The sequence below is a fragment of the Megalobrama amblycephala genome, linkage group LG17 (genome assembly GCF_018812025.1).
Source record: "Megalobrama amblycephala isolate DHTTF-2021 linkage group LG17, ASM1881202v1, whole genome shotgun sequence".
Taxonomy (NCBI): Eukaryota; Metazoa; Chordata; class Actinopteri; order Cypriniformes; family Xenocyprididae; genus Megalobrama; species Megalobrama amblycephala.
This window is the reverse complement of record NC_063060.1, coordinates 5,603,144-5,625,522: the sequence shown is the minus strand read 5'-3', so window position 1 is coordinate 5,625,522 and position 22,379 is coordinate 5,603,144. Positions and strand designations below refer to the sequence as shown.

The 22,379-nt window shown below is 37.5% G+C and overlaps 2 protein-coding genes across 7 annotated transcripts; both read right to left on the bottom strand.

The window, feature by feature from the left end:
* Nucleotides 1–2,647: 2,647 nt before the first annotated feature.
* Nucleotides 2,648–9,453, bottom strand: LOC125251331 (ERV-BabFcenv provirus ancestral Env polyprotein-like). 2 transcript variants are annotated; one of them, XM_048164319.1, is made up of 3 exons: nt 6,694–9,453; nt 6,434–6,550; nt 2,648–5,000 (listed from the first exon to the last, which is right to left on the bottom strand). In XM_048164319.1, exon 3 carries the CDS (start codon nt 4,665–4,667, stop codon nt 3,186–3,188), a length of 1,482 nt encoding a protein of 493 aa, XP_048020276.1. In that variant the 5' UTR covers nt 4,668–5,000; nt 6,434–6,550; nt 6,694–9,453; the 3' UTR covers nt 2,648–3,185. The 2 variants fall into 2 exon arrangements, with proteins under 2 accessions (XP_048020276.1, XP_048020277.1); XM_048164320.1 differs by lacking the exon at nt 6,694–9,453 and having other exon boundaries at nt 6,434–6,688.
* Nucleotides 9,454–16,970: 7,517 nt separating this feature from the next.
* Nucleotides 16,971–22,317, bottom strand: LOC125251425 (G-protein coupled receptor 55). 5 transcript variants are annotated; one of them, XR_007180996.1, is made up of 4 exons: nt 21,636–22,176; nt 21,372–21,457; nt 17,665–20,405; nt 16,971–17,237 (listed from the first exon to the last, which is right to left on the bottom strand). XR_007180996.1 is itself a non-coding variant. In XM_048164437.1 (4 exons), exon 4 carries the CDS (start codon nt 20,396–20,398, stop codon nt 19,475–19,477), a length of 924 nt encoding a protein of 307 aa, XP_048020394.1. In that variant the 5' UTR covers nt 20,399–20,405; nt 21,372–21,457; nt 21,636–21,751; nt 22,186–22,279; the 3' UTR covers nt 16,971–19,474. The 5 variants fall into 5 exon arrangements, 3 of the variants coding, with proteins under 3 accessions (XP_048020394.1, XP_048020392.1, XP_048020391.1); XR_007180997.1 differs by having other exon boundaries at nt 19,368–20,405; XM_048164437.1 differs by adding an exon at nt 22,186–22,279 and having other exon boundaries at nt 16,971–20,405; nt 21,636–21,751.
* Nucleotides 22,318–22,379: the final 62 nt, after the last annotated feature.

The following is a 22,379-nucleotide window of genomic DNA, read 5'->3' as shown; positions in this document are numbered from 1 at the left end:
AAAAAAACAAAATAACGACTTATTTAGTGATGGCCGATTTCAAAACACTGCTTCAGGAAGCATCGGAGCACAAATGAATCAGTGTATCGAATCTGCTTTTCGGAGCGCCAAAGTCATGTGATTTCAGCCGTTGGCAGTTTGACATGCGATCTGAATCATGATTCGACACACTGATTCATTGTGCTCCGATGCTTCATGAAGCAGTGTTTGAAGCAACTAAAATATCTTAATTTGTGTTCCAAAGATTAACGAAGGTCTTACGGGTGTGGAACAGCATGAGAGTAAGTAATAAATGACAGAATTTTCATTTTTGGGTGAACTAACCCTTTAAAGAGACAGTTCGCACAATGGGTCCAAGTAAAGTCGTTTACAAATGCGTCATCTTCAGCGCGGTACGCAACAATTGAAGATATTAGAAGACATGTTTGTCGTAAGAGTTTTATAGTAAAAATATAGCATATCAACATGATGATGTAGTTGTTTATATTTTTTCTCTTTTACTCTGGACGGCAAGGGCAGTGACTGTAACATCGAGTGTATTTTGCATTATAAAACACGTATTTATACCGATTTCATCATGCTCTGAAAATTCTTCAAAAAGAACACAAAGAATGGCCTTTTCAGCTGCCATAGTTGCAACTCTTGCATCATCAGAACAGGGTGCACTACCATTTCCGTTTAAAAAAACGTTTTGCAACGTTTTGTCGGGGTTGAACGCAGCCCTTATGATGACACAGCTGTTTCGTGTTTATTCTGAAAACTTTAGTTCCACTAATTCTCACAAATCTGTATTTTTATAACAATTAAAGCTCTTTTTATGTAGTCGCGATATTATATTGTGTCATGTTTATCAAAATAAAACTGATAAAAAACGTAGACCCCACTACATTGGTATTTAACTATATGCTTATGTTGAACTTTATTCTTGTAAAAACACATTTTCTTCAGGAAATGTACATTCTAGTGTTGAACTTTACTGTTGTAAAAACAGACGCTGTAAGCAGTACATAAAGTATTGAATGAAAATGTCTCTGAAACAACTGTGTATTAGTCAAATATTGCATTTATTTCACTTTAGCTGTGATAAAGTATGCAAACGCAGCACGAGCGTCACTACGGGAAGCAGAAAGTGTCTGACTTCATGTCTCCGTTTTCAGCTCCTCCTCGCCTGCATGCGACTACTCTCGCCAATCGGTTGCATCCAGTCGCAGCCGATGTCGAACACACCTAATATTTCAATAGTTTACGTGACTTTGGCTCTTTGATATGTACTCCAAACCACTGATTCGAAACAAAAGATTCATAAAGCTTCGAAGCTTCATGAAGTCGCTATTTTTTTTTTTTTTTTTTTTTGGTGCACAAAAAGTATTTATAATATTAAGGTTGAACCACTGTACTATTTACATGAACTGTCTTCAGTTTAGCTTTCTGGGCATTGAAAAAGGAAGTGATCTTGCTGGCATTGCAGGCCTCACTGAGCCATCGGATTAAAAGTATCTTAATTTGTGTCGAAGATGAACGACAGTCTTACAGGTGTGGAATGACATGAGGGTGAAAAATTAATGACAAGAATTTTCAATTTTGTGTGAACTAACCTTTTAAACCAGGATTAGGCCTTAGTTCAATTAGGGAATTTAAAGGTGCCCTCGAATGAAAAATTGAATTTATCTTGGCATTGTTAAATAACAACAGTTCAGTACATGGAAATGACATACAGTGAGTCTCAAACTCCATTGTTTCCTCCTTTTTATATAAATCTCATTTATTTAAAAGACCTCCGAAGAACAGGCGAATCTCAACATAACACCGACTGTTACGTAACAGTCGGGGTGTACGCCCCCAATATTTGCATATGCCAGCCCATGTTTTCAACATTATAAAAGGCATTAGACAAGGGCAGCCAGTATTAACGTCTGGATGTGCACAACCAAATCAACAGACTAGGTAAGCAAGCAAGAACAATAGCGAAAAATGGCAGATGGAGCAATAATAACTGTCATGATCCATGATAACATGATATTTTTAGTGATATTTGTAAATTGTCTTTCTAAATGTTTCGTTAGCATGTTGCTAATGTACTGTTAAATGTGGTTAAAGTTACCATCGGTTATTACTGTATTCACGGAGACAAGAGCCGTCGCTATTTTCATTTTTAAACACTTGCAGTCTGTATAATGCATAAACACAACTTCATTCTTTATAAATCTCTCCAACAGTGTAGCATTAGCCGTTAGCCACGGAGCACTATCAAACTCATTCAAAATCAGAAGTAAACAATATAACAGTATACAATACTCACATAATCCGACGCATGCCGCAGCATGACGAATGATGCCCCAAAATAGGCAGTTAAAAAATTAATAAAAAAAAATCTATGGGGTATTTTGATCTGAAACTTCACAGACACATTCAGGGGACACCTTAGACTTCTATTACATCTTTTAAAAACATAATCTAGGGCACCTTTAAGTATCTTTTGTAAACATAGTTTGTGCTTGCTGTTTAATAATTTATTTTAAAATGGCAGCTCCAGTAGTAAGATGAAAAGATTTAGTTGTCATGGAAAGGTATTGTTAGGTTTTTGCTCCTAATTCGTGCCTCATCCCAGACCTCTTATTTGGCAATTGAATGAGCAATCACTCAGCGCTGAGGGAGAATATAGTCTCATTTTATTGATAAGAAAAGAGAGAATATATAGAAAGAGTACAAGGGGTGTAGTATAGTTTCAGCCAATGAGAAAGAGAATACATCATATAGCTGATGGTATAGGAATGTGATACATATGGAAAAACAAGTCTAAATATGGTCATCTATTGGTCAGGTACCCATGAGGTCCCTTAAAATCCCAAGGACCTTCTCCTATTCTGGTGATGCAGAAAAGCAGGGACCATTCCCTGTTTCACATTCACTCCTAGTAGAGCCTTATATGGAAATGGTTCTGGTACATAGAAAACCATATGTTAAAACATAGTATACAACTTTGACAGAGGAAAAAAAGGAGCCTCAGTCCACATACTTTCAATGCTGAGACCAACATAAAATCTATCAATTGCCCCTTTTGGCAATAAAATTGCCACACCCAAGTCTCAGCATTACTTTTCTCATATCCAAATATAATCACTTTCTTTACTTTCAAAATCATAACATTCTTCAGCAAACATTTCCTTCATTTTCCTTCAAAATTACTAACATTTAACAGTTCTATTCATCAAAGCATATTGAGAGGATACAAAGTTGTTCATGGCACGATTAATCAAAGCTCTAATAAATGGAATAATACAACAGATAATAAATGCCATAATTAATAGGATCACACCTATAGGAATCAAAGCAGATACAAGCATTTGTTGCCATCCTGTGAGCCATGCTAAGAACCCACTTTGATTATCAGTAACTTCTCGTTCTTGTAATTCTTGAGCAATTCTAGTCATATTTTTTAAACCCTCTGAAATTAAATGACCATCTGCATCATTCTCAGGGATATAAGTACAACAAGAGGTACCAACAATAACACAAACTCCTCCTCCTGCCGCGGTTAATTGATCTAAAACTAGCCTGTTTTGCAGGGCAGTTAAACGGAGCCCTCGGAGTTCCTGTTGAACACCAGCCAATGTGTCTCTTGTAGTATTGATAAATGAAATTAGCTCATATCTTGTAACCTCAACTTCAATTTGAAGACTAGAAACACCTATTCCTGGAAACACTGCTTCAAAGAATCTTTCAGTACCAGTCCAGAGTCGATGTTGCATTGGTACTGGATTATCTCTACTCAAACTACTAGTTGAACTGCGACCAGAGAGGGAGCGTTTCTTTTTCTGTTTTTGTTTTGTCATAACGTGAGGTTTGTGTGGTCTAATAACCATGGAATATTCTTCCAAAGTTACTAGAGCACATCTTCCACTCCAATCTTCTGGAAGAGTAGTGTAGACTTTATGTCCACACAGCCAAAACCAATCTTTGACAGCTCTAGTTCCCCGTGAAGCAGGAGCATATCTGTAGCAATTTTGACCTGGCACAAGTGCACAATATTTAGAACACACATCTTGAATAAAAGGATTAGCCCATCCATAAGCAATCATAGTAGATATAGGATGTGGTGTTCTTTTAGAACACTCAGTCATATTAGCTTTTGGATAATGCAAAATACAACTCATACAACAAGACATATTTTCTATCTCACAATGATGGTATGTTCGATTACATTTACTTTTAGGAATTACCCCCAGTCTCACTGTTCCAGTTTCTCTTTCCATACATAACAGTGAGTCTGGAATAGAGCCAATTGTTGTCACTTTAGCATGTACTTGTGTTGCAAGCATCATTATTCTACTTTTTCCACAACTCCATATTGCACTTCTATTTGGAGCCATCATTCCAGTAATGCTAACAAAAATAGGGCATTCTAATTCTTCTTCTGTCCTTGGTGATTTAACCTCTACATGTGGTCCAGAAGCACTATGTGGCATTTTGGTGCAAACATAACAGTCACCTGTTTTTCCTTCAGATTTGGCAGTGTAGTTGGCTAATCTCCACCACATGTTAGCTGCAAAGGCATGTGGTTCTTCTTCATAATGTACCCAAGTTTCATTACCAGTGCTAACAGCAGCTTGTATGTGAATAAACACATTTGTCAGCACAACCAGGTAAAATGTCAATTTAGCAATCATGGCTAGAGAGCTTCAATGATAATTATTGCTGGTTTTAGATCTCTAGCAATCTCTTTCTTCTTCTCCTCGTTGAACGTCTTGGTTCACCTTCCTTCGGATCTTTCCTTGGCTCACTGGCTTCCTTCTCCTCATTGACCAGAACGTTCCCCTGGGATGGAGCTGCTTTCAGTCGACTGGCATGGATCCACTGCGGCTGGAAGTCAGTCAGCACTCCTGTTCTCGTCACAGCAATCACCATGGCGGGCCCCAGATATTTCGGCTCACCCAGTTTTGTGGGCTTCAGACAGTTAATCAGCACCTGTTGTCCTGGAACGAAAGGATGAGTGGGTTTTTCTGCAGGAAGAGGGAGAGAGAGAGACACATCACCATTGATGCTATTCAAAGTTTTAATTAGGGAATCCACATAATCCATGATGATCACCTCCGTGTCACCTGTGGAAAAATTGCCAGCGCGACCTCTGACCCATGGGGTCGGGAAAGGTCTACCCATAAGGATTTCAAACAGAGACATCTTTGTTGTTGCTGATGGTGACATTCTAATTTCTGTCAATACGGCAGGCAGCAGATCAACCCAATTTCTGCCTGTATCAAGACATGCTTTATTAAGACGATCTTTGATAACCCTGTTCATGTTCTCAACTTGTCCACTAGATGGAGCATGAAACGGTATATGTAATCTCCAGGTAATATTAAGCTCCTTGGCTAACAACTGCGTGACTTTGGAAGTGAACGGTGTTCCATTATCACTATCGATAACCATTGGTATACCAAAACGCGGTATAATGTCCTTAGCCAGAACTTTAACTACCGTCTGTGCATTTTCTTTTCCACACGGAAAAGCTTCAGGCCATTTAGAAAATCTGTCAACAATCACAAGCAAATATTTATTATTTCCGCAAGGAGGCATATGCGTAAAATCAATTTGCAAGTGTTGGAATGGTAGCTCAGGATGTGGTAAAGCGTCATGTTTAGTTGCCTTGTGCTTGTTAGTTTGAGCACACACCAGACAAGCATCCAATATCAACAGAGTATTTCTTTGAATATTTGCTATGCAATAAGATCGATTCAACATTTGTATCACTTTCTTTTTTGACACATGTGATACACCATGATAATGTCTACATAGCATAACAATCGCAGATGCAGGTAATGCAAGTCTACCTTGTTTGTCTCTCAAGATTCCAACTTGATCTGGTTTTACTTCATTGTCTGACCAGTAAGTCAAATCAGCTTGCGTAGGGTTAGCTTGTAATATTTTAATGTCCAAGTCATTAGTCAATAATGAATTCATCATAGGCACATCTGTGCCCCTTTCGCTTACATGTGGACTTAACATTACTTTTTTAGCAGCCCATTTCGCTACTTCATCTACAAATCTATTTCCTTTGGCTTCATCTGTTTCTCCTGACGTATGTCCTGCTACTTTAATAACAGCGAGTTTTGATGGTTGTTGTGCTGCATTAATGAGCTCCGCTACAATACTATGGTGAGCAATTGGCTTTCCATCTGAGGTTTTAAAATTTCTTTCTTCCCACAATTTAGCAAAATCATGTACTATGCTATACGCATATTTAGAGTCAGTGTATATATTAACACACTGATCTTTTGCCAATTGACAAGCTCTCGTTAAAGCAATTAATTCTGCAACTTGCGCTGACTTGTATGGCAAAGAGTATGCCTCAATTACACGATCAGGTAATTCAACAATAGCATACCCACACAAGTATGCATTATCATTTGGCTTGAAACAGGATCCATCAATATACCAATTCTTCCCCTCCTCCAGGACAGATGCAGAAACATCTGGCCTGCAGGCAGTCGAAATCTGGATTCTGTCCAGGCACTCGTGGTCATCACTCTCAAATTCACCTTGCGTCAGCAACCTGTGCAAATGTACAGTAGGGCCATGAATAACAGAAGTTGGCTTCAAAATCAAATTAGCAGTAGCTAATAATATAGCCTCATAGCCAGAGCGGCGTTGAGCAGTCATATGTTGAGTAGAAATATTACTCATAATGACTCCTACCTGATGAGAAGTATGCACTATCAATTTATGTGATAACACAATTTTTTTCAGCATCTTGCACCATGATCGCCGTGGCAGCCACTGCACGCAAACAAGCAGGAAGTCCCCTGGCTACTGAATCAAGAGTTTTAGACAAATAAGCTATGGGACGAAAAGTACCCCCATGTTCCTGGGCCAGGATTGCGGTGGCTGTACCCCCACTTTCATGCACGTATAAGTGAAAGTCTTGAGAGTAATTTGGGAGGCAGAGTGCAGGAGGTTTCATGAGGGAGGATTTCAAATGTCTGAATGCTTGATCCATCTCAGCTGTCCATGTAATGTCCTCTGTGTCCCCCAGAGTAGCAGTTCGTAGGATTTTATCATACATGGAACAGTTGGGCACCCATATTCGGCAATAATTAACCAGTCCCAGGAAGCTTTGCATCTGCTTCCGTGTCGATGGGTGCTTGAAAGTAGCAATAGCTTTCACTCTGTCAGCAGACAATTGCACTTTGCCCTGTGACAGTTCATGTCCAAGGTACTCGACCCTCCTCTGTACCCACTGTAGTTTCTCTCTTGATGCCTTGAAACCAGCCTCTGCCAAAATATTGCAGACAATTTTAGAGGCAGCAGCACACATGTCCTCAGTTGCACCAGTGATGAGGATGTCATCTGCATATTGAAGCAGACAGGTGTTTGGAGGAAGTTTGGCATTTTTCAGAGTTGCGTGCACTACAGCAGAGAAAACAGCCGGAGAATCCCTGAACCCTTGTGGGAGTCTTGTCCACGTTAATTGTGAATTTTCCAAGGTAAAAGCAAACAATGGCTGTGTTTGGCGATCAACAGGAATGCTGAAGAAGGCACTGGAAATATCCAGAACTGTAAAAAAATGAATGTTCAGAAGGAATAGAATTAATTATAGTTTGCACATCAGGTACAATAGGAGACAATGGTGTTACCAACTCATTAACTTTTCTCAAATCTTGAGTTAAATGCCAAGAACCATTTGCTTTCTTAATTGGATTAATTGGTGTATTATAAGGTGAATGAGTGTGCACCAGGATGCCTTGAGCCAGTAATTTATCAATAACAGGAAGAATACCCTCCACCTTTTTTTATTTGAGAGGGGGTACTGTTTCTGATACACAGGCTTGTCTGTTATTAGCTTAGCAACATAGGGCTGGACATCAATGAATCCTGCGTCATCCTTATGGGCCGCCCACAACTTGGCGTTGACGCCCTCAATTTCCTGTTTGAGCTCAGCTGCAGAATCATCTTCAAGGAGAGCATTTCCTGTATCAACAGTGAGAGAAAAGGCTGCAGGAAAAATAAGTTGTAGAGAGTCAGCATTAAAATTAAGTTGAATACCTAATTTATGTAAGAGATCGCGTCCCAGAAGAAAAAAATTTAAATTCAGTATTATTCATTCAACCGCCAACAAGAACCTGAGGATATCACTATGAAATGGACTAAGAGAGAGAGAAAAATTTTCAACTCAAACTCATCTATTCCCTTCCCACGTGTATAATCCGTGAGGATAACACCAAAAAATGAAAGGGTGATCAATCCTCTTTCACTCTTCCCGCATTTATCAAAATACGAGGATATCCACTTTTAACAAATATGAAAAAAGTGCGGCACAAAAATACAAGGATCAATTTCTCAACAGACAGTAAGATGCATTTAAGCATTTTATTTCTTACCTGTCTGGAGAAATCCCGACGAGCCCCCAAATTGTTAGGTTTTTGCTCCTAATTCGTGCCTCATCCCAGACCTCTTATTTGGCAATTGAATGAGCAATCACTCAGCGCTGAGGGAGAATATAGTCTCATTTTATTGATAAGAAAAGAGAGAATATATAGAAAGAGTACAAGGGGTGTAGTATAGTTTCAGCCAATGAGAAAGAGAATACATCATATAGCTGATGGTATAGGAATGTGATACATATGGAAAAACAAGTCTAAATATGGTCATCTATTGGTCAGGTACCCATGAGGTCCCTTAAAATCCCAAGGACCTTCTCCTATTCTGGTGATGCAGAAAAGCAGGGACCATTCCCTGTTTCACATTCACTCCTAGTAGAGCCTTATATGGAAATGGTTCTGGTACATAGAAAACCATATGTTAAAACATAGTATACAACTTTGACAGAGGAAAAAAAGGAGCCTCAGTCCACATACTTTCAATGCTGAGACCAACATAAAATCTATCAGGTATACATGTTTTATACCTGTATGATATTATGCAGTAGCCACATTGGACCAGCAGTTTGGAAAATGGATGGATAGATGATTCAGCTGTGGGCACTATCTTCTGGTCAGACATGGGAATTCATTCGTCGCGCGACATTAATAGTGCATTATGGGTATTCTCTAGCCGTTGAACGTACAATATAGAACATACTTTTATAACAGTAGTGAAGTAATCACTTATTAAAAATAAGTACCTACTCAAGAGAGTATTCAGTTTCAGATATAGCCAAAGGCCCTTTCAGGTGAGTCATTTCACTCAGCGGTCATCTTTGAAACGCCTCTCGAGCAGCTATTTCAGTGTTGCAAGTGCAGCTCCTCTGTCTCTTTGAAAGGGGAAACATCAAATTCACCACAGCTGTTCACCAAGCTTACGATTAAGTTTCATATTTGAAATCACCATTAAAATCTGACAACAACTGTTAAATAAATTGTTTCTTAACACATTACAAAAAATGCTTTTTTCAGTCTGGGCCAGTATGCGCAGCCCAGCATGCGTACAACAGCTGTTTGGTTACCCATATTCTTCAGAATATCTTCTTTTGTGTTCAGCAGAAGAAAGAAATTCAAACAGCTTTGGAAAAACTTGAGGGTGTGTAAATGATGACAGAATTTTCATTTGGGTGAACTATCCCTTTAAGACAATGATCTGGCGCCACCTATTGGCGTTTTTAGTTTTTTATCTGAAAGTATTTCATTTAAGCTGAGGGGCTGAGAGAGTGACGAAGATTGAATGCTGTTTTTGATTTAGGTCGTGATTGTAACAATAGTTCTGGTTAAAGAGACAAAAAGCATTTATAAGTAAGAGTGTAATGAGAGATAAAATTATTAAATATAACAGCGATAATAAAGTAATTGCAGCCGCATAGCATGAAATGTTTTTGTCTGTCTTTTTTTCTCATTGGGGGGGCCTCCAAATTGCATTTTAAACAATAATAATTTCCTTCTGCAGATATTTTTGATTTTGCAATAAACATTATATTACATCAAATTTTGGTTACTTTTAATATTTCTTTGGTTACTTTTAATAAAATTAATTTATGTTTGAAATTTGACTATATACAGTGGGTACGGAAATTATTCAGACCCCCTTAAATTTTTCACTCTTTGTTATATTGCTAAAATCATTTAAGTTCATTTTTTTCCTCATTAATGTACACACAGCACCCCATATTGACAGAAAAACACATTGTTGACATTTTTGCAGATGTATTAAAAAAAGAAAAACTGAAATATCACATGGTTCTAAGTATTCAGACCCTTTGCTGTGACACTCATATTTAACTCAGGTGCTGTCCATTTCTTCTGATCATCCTTGAGATGGTTCTACACCTTCATTTGAGTCCAGCTGTGTTTGATTATACTGATTGGACTTGATTAGGAAAGCCACACACCTGTCTATATAAGACCTTATAGCTCACAGTGCATGTCAGAGCAAATGAGAATCATGAGGTCAAAGGAGCTGCCTGAAGAGCTCAGAGACAGAATTGTGGCAAGGCACAGATCTGGCCAAGGTTACAAAAAAAATTCTGCTGCACTTAAGGTTCCTAAGAGCACAGTGGCTTCCATAATCCTTAAATGGAAGACGTTTGGGATGACCAGAACCCTTCCTAGAGCTGGCCGTCCGGCCAAACTGAGCTATCGGGGGAGAAGAGCCTTGGTGAGAGAGGTAAAGAAGAACCCAAAGATCACTGTGGCTGAGCTCCAGAGATGCAGTCGGGAGATGGGAGAAAGTTGTAGAAAGTCAACCATCACTGCAGCCCTCCACCAGTCGGGACTCAACTGGTGCAAAAATGTCAACAATTCTGTGTTTTTCTGTCAATATGGGGTGCTGTGTGTACAATAATGAGGAAAAAAAATAAATTAAATGATTTTAGCAAATGGCTGCAATATAACAAAGAGTGAAAAATTTAAGGGGGTCTGAATACTTTCCGTCCACTGTATATATATATATATATATATATATATATATATATATATATATATATATATATATATATATATATATATATATATATTTGTTATAACATAATATGCATGTTATATATTATAACAAATATATTATGAATTTATTTATATTATATATATAACATTTTATTTATCATTTTATTTTATTTTTTTATTTTTTTATGTTTACCATTGCTTTACCCTTCTCAGTCTGTCCTCTCTAAATCATGTTTATTTGTTCACAAATGCGATGTTATTCTGGCGCCATCTGCTGGTCATAGATGGAAGAAAAAGTTTAATCTATACTGTAAAAATGAGGAACTAGCGCAGCCTACAAACACATGGCAAAGCATTATGAGAATAAATGAAAGATTTTACAAAATTTAAACAAAATATAGCACAATGATTCACATAAACCTTCAACAACTGTCCAAAAAATGTCCCTTTCAAGCTTCTCAGTCTGCTAGTTTTGTCCCCAAATAGAAAGCAAGTCGAGCAGTAAAGTAGGTTAAAGTGCATCGAGAGCATGTGGTCAAGGATGCACTATAGTATGAGCAACCGTTTAAAATAGACAAAGGAGACATGGTGGATGCAAAATACACACACAGACTTTAGTAGTTCAGTTTGATCTATATTGGCTTCATCTTGCACTCCACTGTAATTTTTCTCTTTATCATTATCACAATTTTTTAATGTATAAATTGTGACTAACTACCAGGGATAGAAGTAATTTTAGTAGCTGGCAGTAGCACTAAACAACAACTTATACCGCAGCATGTCCTGGTTGTAACCACAAGCAGGTGTTATTTTGATCTCCAGCCTTTTCCTTTTGGTTTCCCTCAATTTTACTCTATGCATGTGCAGAATGTTTTATTCTGATTAGCCTGAAAGAGTAATATGTTTGTGCATGTGTTCATAATCATTTATTATGTAATTCTGTCTGACACAGGTTCACACATACTCAGTTTACAGTGCATATTGTTGTACGTATGCGGTGCAGGAGCAGCACAAGCTCATTGTGCTTTCACATTGAGGACACATTTGCAGTGTGCAACTGATCCGCAGCTGTATACCACAAACACAACATTTATTCATTTTGATTACTGAAGTTATTACTGAAAATGATTTGTTCAGCATTATGATTCTGTTTGTACACAGTACAGTTATACAACCTTTCACAGACATATTCATGTATAAACACACTATATTTAAACAACATTTAGAACTAATTATGAAATCACAGCTAGAAAAAATAAATGACTTTATATTTTACATATAATTAAGACTAAAATCATTTTCCAAAATGAGTTTTCTACATCTGACCTTTGACGTTTCAATTATTTTTGACAAATTGTCTGAAACTTCACACACATTTAAATGCATCTGAAAAGTAGTGAAAAGCTCTTAGAGTTTAAAAATAAATAAATATTTAAAAAAACATTAAAAAGCTTTATTAACATTCCATTTCATTTGGAACTCGCATGTGAAAACTTCAAAAACTTAACACAAATTCAGATGCAACTTCACTGCCTGCAAAGTAGTGAAACCATCTCTTAGTGTTTCAAAATGCATTAAAAACATTTGGTCTCATTCACTAATAATTGCATACGTAACCAGGTCCTACTCGCCCTGCTCTGTGCGGGTCTCGAACCTGGGTCTCCAGCGTAGGAGTCAGACTCTCTATCAATGAGGCTATAACCACTAGTAAGAGCATCTCTTGAGATCAGAGGAGTGAGGTTTACTTGCACAGCAACTACTAGCTGGCCTCCGTTACACATACACTCTTTGTATTTATCTGCGCGCTTGAACTTCTCACGAAAACTTTCTGCCTAATTCACAATGCATAGGCACATGAATTTGTTCTTAAAGGGTTAGTTCACCCAGAAATGAAAATAATGTCATTTATTACTCACACTCATGTTGTTCCACGCCCGTAAGACCTTTGTTCATCTTCAGAACACAAATTAAGATATTTTTGATGAAATCCGATGGTTCAGTGAGGCCTGCATTGACAGTAAGATAATTAACACTTTCAGATGCCCCCGAAAGCTACTAAAGACATATTTAAAACAGTTCATGTGACTACAGTGGTTCAACCTTAATATTATGAAGCACCGAGAATACTTTTTGTACTTTCACTAATATCTAGTGATGGCTGATTTCAAAACACTGCTTTGAAGCTTTATGAATCTTTTGTTTCGAATCAGTGGTTCGGAGCGCCAAAGTCACATGATTTCAGATTTTTTAGTTCACGTGACTTTGGCAGTTTGATACGCGATCCGAATCATTGATTCGAAACAAAAGATTTGTAAAGCTTCAAAGCTTCATGAAGCAGTGTTTTGAAATCGGCTATCACTATATTGTTGAAAAGTTGTTATTTGTTTTTTGGCACACAAAAAGTATTCTTGTTGCTTTATAATATTAAGGTTGAACCACTGTAGTCACATGAACTGTTTTAAAGCTGCTTTCCGCATTTTTTGGCCCTCTAGCGGTTAATAAACAGAACTGCACGCGTCTTGTGGAGGAACATTCTAGCCGGAGCTACTTTTCTCAGTGTATGCCTATGCCGAGTCACGCAGTTACTGTTGTACTCTGCGACGAGTCCTACCAGTCCGGTCTGAAATAGTCAGAATATAAACACTTATTATAAGTGTACCATAATGATTCAGGATAAGACAAAAACACGGTTTGGAAAATGGATTCATGTTGTATATTCTCATTATATAATTTTTGTAAATCTTTAACACAAAAAAGTTGCGGACTGCAGCTTTAAATATCGTTTTACTTTTAGTACCTTCTTGGGCATCTGAAAGTAGTGATGGGAAACTGAGGCTTTCTGAAGCATTTGAGGCTTTCATCAAATTGCGGCGAAAAACGGTTCATTACTCAAAGCTTTTAACACAGTGCGCATTAGCGACATCTGGTGGTCAGACTTGTTTTCTCTACCATATCTAAATCATCACGGAGCAGATCTACAGTTTGAAAAAGCATGTGACCAAAGCTTCAAGTCTGTGACATACGGAATCACTCTTGACTTGTCTTGAATCAGTTGTATCTAATCTGATGTAATCTCATCTAAATTAATTTGTGACAATGAGACCACCACTCGTGTCATGTGTAACCTGATTTGATCAATAATATAAAATATACAATGATGTGATCATAACTGACATGAGTAGTTAAAAAAATATTTTGGGTGAGCTGTTTAACCTTTATATTCTGTTCAAGGTCTCTGAGACTCCAGCAATAAAACATGATTAAATGCATTTTCCTTTATGTATCAGCTGCGCCAATTTTTTCAAACCAGCTGTCTCGACTTTCCGATACTGCATGACATTCGAAGCTTCAAATTTCATTAATCACGTGGTATTGTCATTTCGATACAAGCATTGGTACAGTGTGTGATACTATAGTGCTTTGTAAACTGCGTCGGAGCATCGGAGCCCCGGTATCAGCCGTCCCATCACTATCTGAAAGTGTTAATTGTCTTGCTGTCAATGCAGGCCTCACTGAGCCATCGCATTTTATCAAAAATATCTTAATTTGTGTTCTGAAGATGAACGAAGGTCTTACGGGTGTGGAACGACATGAGCGTGAGTAATTAATGACAGAATTTTTGGGTGAACTAACCCTTTAAATTCTAATGTTGTATTCTACATGAGCGACCGCATGTCTGAGCTAAGTAATTTAATATATAGTAATTTAAATGGTTCACCTAAAAATGAAAATTCTGTCATTAAAGGGATAGTTCACCCAAAAATGAAAATTTGATGTTTATCTGCTTACCCCCAGCGCATCCAAGATGTAGGTGACTTTGTTGAATGATGATTTTTAACTCCAACCGCTGCCGTCTGTCAGTCAAGAGTAGACGGGAACTCGAACGATAAGAGTCTAAAACGCTTCCATAGACAAGTCCAAATTAAACCCTGCGGCTCGTGATGACACATTAATGACTTAAGACACGAAACGATCGGTTTGTGTGAGAAACCGAACAGTATTTATATAATTTTTTACCTCTAATACACCACTATGTCCAGCTGCATTCAGCACTCGATTCGTAAGGTCTGTTCGCGTTCTGACAGCTGCAGTGATGTCTAGCACTCATTGAAGTATATGCGCGAGACATCACTGCCGCTGTCAGAGCGCGATCAGGCCTCACTAAGCGAGTGATGAACGGAGTTGGACATAGTGGTGTTTTAGAGGTAAAAAATGATATAAATACTCTTCGGTTTCTCGCACAAACGATCGTTTCGTGTCTTAGGACATCAATGTGTCGTCACGAGCCGCAGGGTTTAATTTGGACTTGTCTATGGAAGCGTTTTAGACTCTTATCGTTCGAGTTCCCGTCTACTCTTGACTGACAGACGGCAGCGGTTGGAGTTAAAAATCATCATTCAACAAAGTCACCTACATCTTGGATGCGCTGGGGGTAAGCAGATAAACATCAAATTTTCATTTTTGGGTGAACTATCCCTTTAATTACTCACCCTCATGTCATTCCAAACCAATAATATCTTTCGTTCATCTTCGGAACACAAATTAAGATATTTTTGATGAAATCAGAGAGCTTTCTGACCTCCCTATTCACAGCAATATCATAACAAATTTCAAAGCCCAGAAAGGTAGTAAAGACATCGATAAAATAGTCTGTGTGCGACTACCAGTGGTTCAACCTTAATGTTATGAAGCGACAAGAATACATTTTGTGCACAAAACCAATACAAAAATAACAACTTTAATCAACAATTTCTTCTCTTCCATGTGAGTCTCCTGTGCTGTTCATGTAGTAGACACAGTGCAGCGCTTTCAGGTTCTGCGTCAGAACGGTGACTCAGCATTGGCCGACTCCTGCATCAGCATGATACGCATGCGTCGTGCTGCTCTTGTGACCAGTGTTGGCCAATATTGAGCCTGCGTTCTGATGTAGAACCTGAAAGCGCTGAACATAAGCAGCATATGAGAATGACACAGAAGAGAAGATGTTGTTGAATAGAGTCATTCATTTTTGCTTTGTTTTTGTGCACAGAAAGTATTCTCATCACTTCATAACATTAAGATTAAACCACTGTAGTCACATGGACTATTTTAACAATGTCTTTCTGGGTCTTGAAATCTGTTATGATGTTGCTGACATAAAGCCAGTACTGAACAATAGTGCAGCTATACAGAAATAATGTATTCCCTAGAAGGACTTTTTCATTTATGCATGATGCACAGATATTTTGGTCTTCAAGTTATTGTTTTTACAAAATGTGCATTAAAAATTACCAAAAACATTAGAAAGCAATTTTGATGTACAATGAGATTTTTTTTTTTAAATATGGAATTATATATATATTCTAGTCTAACATGAACTCACTATAGTGTCTTGACGGCATGTGACCTAACATGTGCCAATGTCTTCTTCACTTCCTTGTTGCCAAAATGCCAAGCACATGGCTAAAAGAATTTTTTCATTTTATTAGCTGAAAAGGATGTCATAAGATATTACTAAAATGTCATTTCTTTTGGTTGAACATTAATGTATTTTGAAGGCAATTTTCTTAGCATCATTTATAAGGAGTTAATTGTTTATCTAAATTTAAGGCAAGGTGCAGTTTTCCTTTACCCTGAGCAAAAAGCCATGTGTTGACTGAAACACAGTTTAATTCTATGCATTTATGGTGAAATTACTACATTTTCGTCAAGCCGTGTTCGTTTTTCTGCAAACAATGCACTTTCACTTTAATTCAGTGCATATAGCACAGCAAAAATACACTGCGGAAATGATCACTGCACTTCTGCATACGCTCTGCCCCTGGAACGCATTGCCGGACTGCATCCGTGTGCAGTGACAATGCTCTAACCTCTTAACATGGGCACAGAAAAAAACATGCACCACATACACACTATACACAGAGTATGTGTGAACCTGGCGTGATGATGCATATACAGTAAATGTTTTCACCTGCGCTCTGCCACACTTCGTATATATCATATAAACACAGCTGAAATCCAGATATGATGAGAAAATCACCATCTGACTAGGTGAAACTAGTGGCATATATCTCTGTACCCACACATGCTTATCCACAACTTCAGATTCAGTGACAAAACGCTTGCTCAATGGGAATCTGTTTAATACTAACACAACACTAACAAAACAAGTGATTCCTGTGTAGGCCAAGTCTACGCAAGTCCACATAAATATTTTAATACTCTGATTTAAGAGGCAGATTACAGAATAAAAGAGGTAATTGTGAAGTAATGCATTAACCAGTGTTGCATCAGAAACGCTTATGAGTCATTGTGAAGGTTTCAAGATGGTTTGCCAGACGACCATCGCGTGTGAGCAGGAACACCTCAAGTTTTTCATGTTGACAGTGTGGGCTGTTAGATAAAGAAAAATACAGAATCTTTGGTGAAAAATCGCAATGGCAAATGGCAAATGGACAGACACAGTTTCATTCAAAATAAATGAATTAGAGCACTGCAGTAATGACATATTTTTGTAGGCCCGTCTTGACAAAAAACAAATAGGATTTTTCGGATCATTGCAGAAAATAAGCTCTGTGACAAAGGTTTGCCATTTTTAAATGATTTGATCATCAGATGAACACAACTTATATGAATTTTGAAGCCTAAATACAATCGACAGATGTAAAAAGATATCGTAGGCTATAAACGAACTACACCGCAGTCGGATGACTTTAACGTCAACCGAAAAAGGAGTGCTCAAACTCATTTATAGGGTTTTGGCCTACAAAATATGTCATCCCTGCAGCACTCTATTAAATGCAGTAAACACTTTGAATACCGCAAATGAAATGTCCCAGTAATCTTTAAATGAGTGTCTTGAGATGCCACATCTCTATGACAGACCTAGACTCAAAAACAGCAAAAAGGGGTCAGGGGTGCGGAAATGCAATCAGAAATGATCTCAGACTGGCAATCGTTCTGTGTGGGTGGTTTTTGTTGCTATGGCTTTAGAGAGGACGGGGTTTCAAGGATGTGGTTCAAGGAATAAAGAATTATTTATCGCTTATAGTCTTGTGAAAGTTACATTTCACAAATGGAATGGATTTGGGAGATCCTGATCTTGAAATCCCAACCAGCCAAATTATCAGATCTTGGGACTGTTCAAATCTGAAGATCAGGTTAAAGTTTCTGTTGTATTCCTGTTTCATCTCAATTTGACACACTTGGTAAAATTAAAGGGATAGTCCACCCAAAAAATGAAAATTGTCATCATTTATTCACCCTCATGCCATTCCACACCTGAATGACTTTTTTATAATGCGGAACATAAAAGAAGATATTTTATAGACCATTGCGAACCAAACAACATTAAAGTCCACTGACTTCTTTGCATGGGCAAAAAAACAGAGAGGCATTTCTCCAAAATACCAGTTTTTTGTTTAAAATTGGCATGAAACTGAATCTGCAATAGACATTTCTTCACTATTGTGACATATATCCAATGTTGGGGAGTAACTAATTACATGTAACAGTGTTACGTAATTTAATTACAAAATAAATGTTACTGTAATCCGTAAATGTAATGTAATTAAATTACAGTTACTTATGAAAATGTTAATGATTACAAAGGGGGTTTCCACATTGCCACCGAAAGCTTTAGGCTACAACCTGAGAGTTGCCACCAGTGATAAAAAATGTGTTCCAGTGCTGGAAATGTAAAAATCATTTAATTCAGAAATCTGTATTTAACCTCAGAATGATCTCAAAGTAAAAATGAGGTGATAAAGTCTGACTTTGGGGTGGCTATGCTTTAAAATTAAATTATTATAATCTTGATTCAAGTGATGAAGTATTTTGAAAGTCTGACACTAATCAGTGTTGAGTACCACTGTAAGGTTTAAATGTTTGAAAATGATTAACAGTTGAAAACATTCATTAGAAATTTAGAAAAGTAATTAGATGTAATCAGATACATTACTTTAATAAAGTAATTGAAATAATTACACTACTTATTACATTTTAAATAGGGTAACTTGTAATCTGTGCCCTATTACATTTCCAAAGTAACCTTCCCAACACTGCGTATATGTGAAACGACTTCTCGAACAAGAAAAAATTAGGGCGTGACTTTATTTTGTTCATTGGGAGTTGATTGGATAGTTGGATGGTTGTTGTTTTCTATTGGTCGATCTTACGTGAGTGACAGGTTGCCCCGCCCTCGCATCATTAGAGAAGAGATGTCAATGCAAGAGGGAGGGGAATTATTTTGATTAAAGATTATGAGGGCACGTGAATTTGAAAAAACTAGTGTGTATGGATAAATAATTTCTAACAAATACTGCAATATTCTATAAAAAAATAAGAATTGTCAGTTTTGATTTCATGATGGCTTTAAAAAGAAACAATAAATAAAGTCATACAGTTTTAAAATTACATGAGGGTTAGTAAATAATTTTTTTTGAGGATGGGGGGAGGGGGATTATTAGCCTTTTAACTGGAAGTAATATTTGTCCATTTATGTCCATGAAACATGCAATTAACCTCAAGAGCCTTTGAAATTGGTCCAAAATATTTCCTTGCGGTCTCTTACTGTCGCCGACAAGCCACCGACACACATTCTGAAAGTCTAATAAACTGAATTTGACTTATCAAACTTCCGAGGTGCTGGTGTTTCTCGCTTTGCTGATGGACAGTTTAAGTGTCTCCTTGGTGGATCGGACTTCCTTCGCGATGAAATAGTAACATAGCGCGTCCAAGCAGCAGGTCACATTTGCAATGTTCATTGACACCTGTATAAAGAGGGCGATGTTCTTCTGCTGTTTACAGTCTAAAATAAAGTCATTACGCACCAGGTACTGAAGGAAAATTGCTATGTGACAGGGGGTGAAGGGCACTAGGAAGGCTGCTAGGCTGCTGTAGATGATTCTCACACCAGCTTGCTTCTTGGGGTTGCTGCTTTTTGAGGCTTTGAGAGTACGGATGCTTTGAATGGAACAAACCACCAGTACTGCGGCGGGCAACAGGAAACCGAAGAGCTCCAGACACACAATTATTGCAGTGCTCCAACCCTTCTTAGAGAAACCGTGGAAACAAGTGAAATTACCCTCTCTCTTATTCCGGAAGGTATAGATGGGTGAAGTCGCAGCCATAACGAACACCCAGATGAGAACACAAACAATCATGGCATTTTTCTTCGAACGCATCTGTTTGGCGCGAAACGGGTGGTTTATGGCGATGTATCGGTCTATGGCTATGGATGCAATTGTGTAGATGCTGCCGTACATGGCCACAAAGTAAAGACTTTCCAGGAAAGAGCAAAGGAGCATTTTGTTTTCTTCCCACGTGTGGTATGCTGCGTGCATTTTGAAGGGCAGCTGCAGCAGCAACAGCAGGTCCATCAGGGCCAGGTTGGTCATGTAGATCGAGGACTCTGTCCATTTTTTGAGCAGCTGACAGAACACCACCAATGCCGCAATGTTTAACGCCAAGCCGAACACCAAGACGGGCACATAAATCGCCAAGTCCAACTTCTGCGTCAAAGTGTCCACATCTTTAGTTGAGCAGTTCGTCATAATGAAACTGGCAGGAGAGAGGCACGAAAAATCACTTACGTATTTGTGAAATTTCTAACTTTCACAACTGAAATGTTTAAATCAGGTGCAGACTCATCAGTGTCATGCTTTCATTTTTAACTTGTTGGTGCAAAAAGTTTACGTTTATTTATGTTTATTTTAGAATATTTCAGAATATGCAAATTTCTTCAAGAATAAAAAGAGCAGCTCTGTATTTCGATTAGTGAATGTTGTGAATACAAAATGTATTTTTAAAACCGCCTTTACACACAGAACAGCATGATTTCTTTCTAAAATTAAATAAAAGTTGTATATATAAAAGTGCTTTTTGTCATTGAAAAAAAATGTTAAATTGTTAAAAATATCTGGGTGGTTTCAGATAAAGCAGAAGAAAGTACCTTATTTTTCATCATAATGATGTTTCATATTTTGGAAACATCAAACAGGGCTCTAAGTTTCTATTCTTCTTTTCACTTTGAACAACTTTACACTCATAAAAAAAAAAAACGAACATGATGTCAATGTGCTAAACATTTATTTTCTCTAGATTATAAACCCTTCATTTTATTTGTAAAAATTATTTTCGATCATACCAGCTGCCACAAAATGAAGCAGAGATAAAAATTCTTGCAAATAAAAATTCTGATCTGAGTCTCATGCACTTTTGTTTCATAGAACTCAAATATTAGCAAGATTAATATAACTTGCTGCAATCAACTGCATCAAGCACTTTGCTGCATTGATGATTAAAACTCAAAATATTAATATTAATTGAGACATATTAATAAATTTCATCATTGGTTGATTGACAAATTTTATATGATACAAATGTATGTACATTTTCTTCAGCAGACAGATGTGAATATTCATTAAAAAAAGTGCAAATGTAATCATTGACAGTTTTGCACAATTCATTCAGTTGTTGTGCATATAGTTTTTTACTGCGATTTAGTACATTAATAGTTATTCTTACCTTAGCTAATGATACTTCAAAGTATCATTTCTTGTAGAGCGAAACTGGTGGTAGTTTTCCGTGGTATAAGCTCTCATGAAGGAAATCTTTTTAAGAAACAAAATATGACCGTTAAAAAAAAAATTGTAAAGGAAATGGTGAATGTGCAAGAACGAAATTACCAAATACCCCCAATTTCGGACACATGCTGACAAACACACATGCACAAAACCTGCATTATTCTCACAACGTCCGTACAGATCAGTGTAGCTGTATGAGACGTACCTCTGCTGCCAAAGATCAGCAATATTTTCTCAAAGCAATAAACCACAAGGACAAAATCCGTTGAACATGACCTAAGCAGGACAAACTGACGGATGTCTTTTTTCTTCCTGCATTATCTACGAAAAACAGCCATGTAATGTTTAAGCTTCTCTCTCACACATGTTTCTGAAAACTTTAAACCTTTTTGACATTTCATATGCTTATATGAGTCTGAGACACATGTCAAGAAACCACAGCCTTTCCCCTTTTTAGACATGTGGGCTGCATCTCTCACGAAATCATGTCTGGTACACATAATCACCTTTGCTATCAGTTCTGTGAATGAAGTGAGGACTGGTTTTGTTCCACTTGCACACTATTGAATTAGTAACTATATATCATTCAGCTGGAATATTTCACACACTGTTGAACCTGCAGGCAATTTTCAAAACTTAATGGAAAAGAGAATACATTTACTGAAACTGAAAAAAGGTTATGACCTGAATCACACACACACAGACACACACAAATAATAATAGAGCTGAATTAAATATGGAGTGTCTGTGCTTACCAGGATGATAGTTGAATGCTTAAATGCTTCAAGAAAACTACTTAGTAGCACTTCTGTTTTCAGAGGTTTTGTCTGTGACCACATCCTTGCTAACAGAAACTTTAGCTTTGGTACTTTTCTGATATCTTCCTGTTAGCCAATAGGCTACTTCATTTTCTCTTAGTCAGTATAATTAGAGATCATATATGGGTATA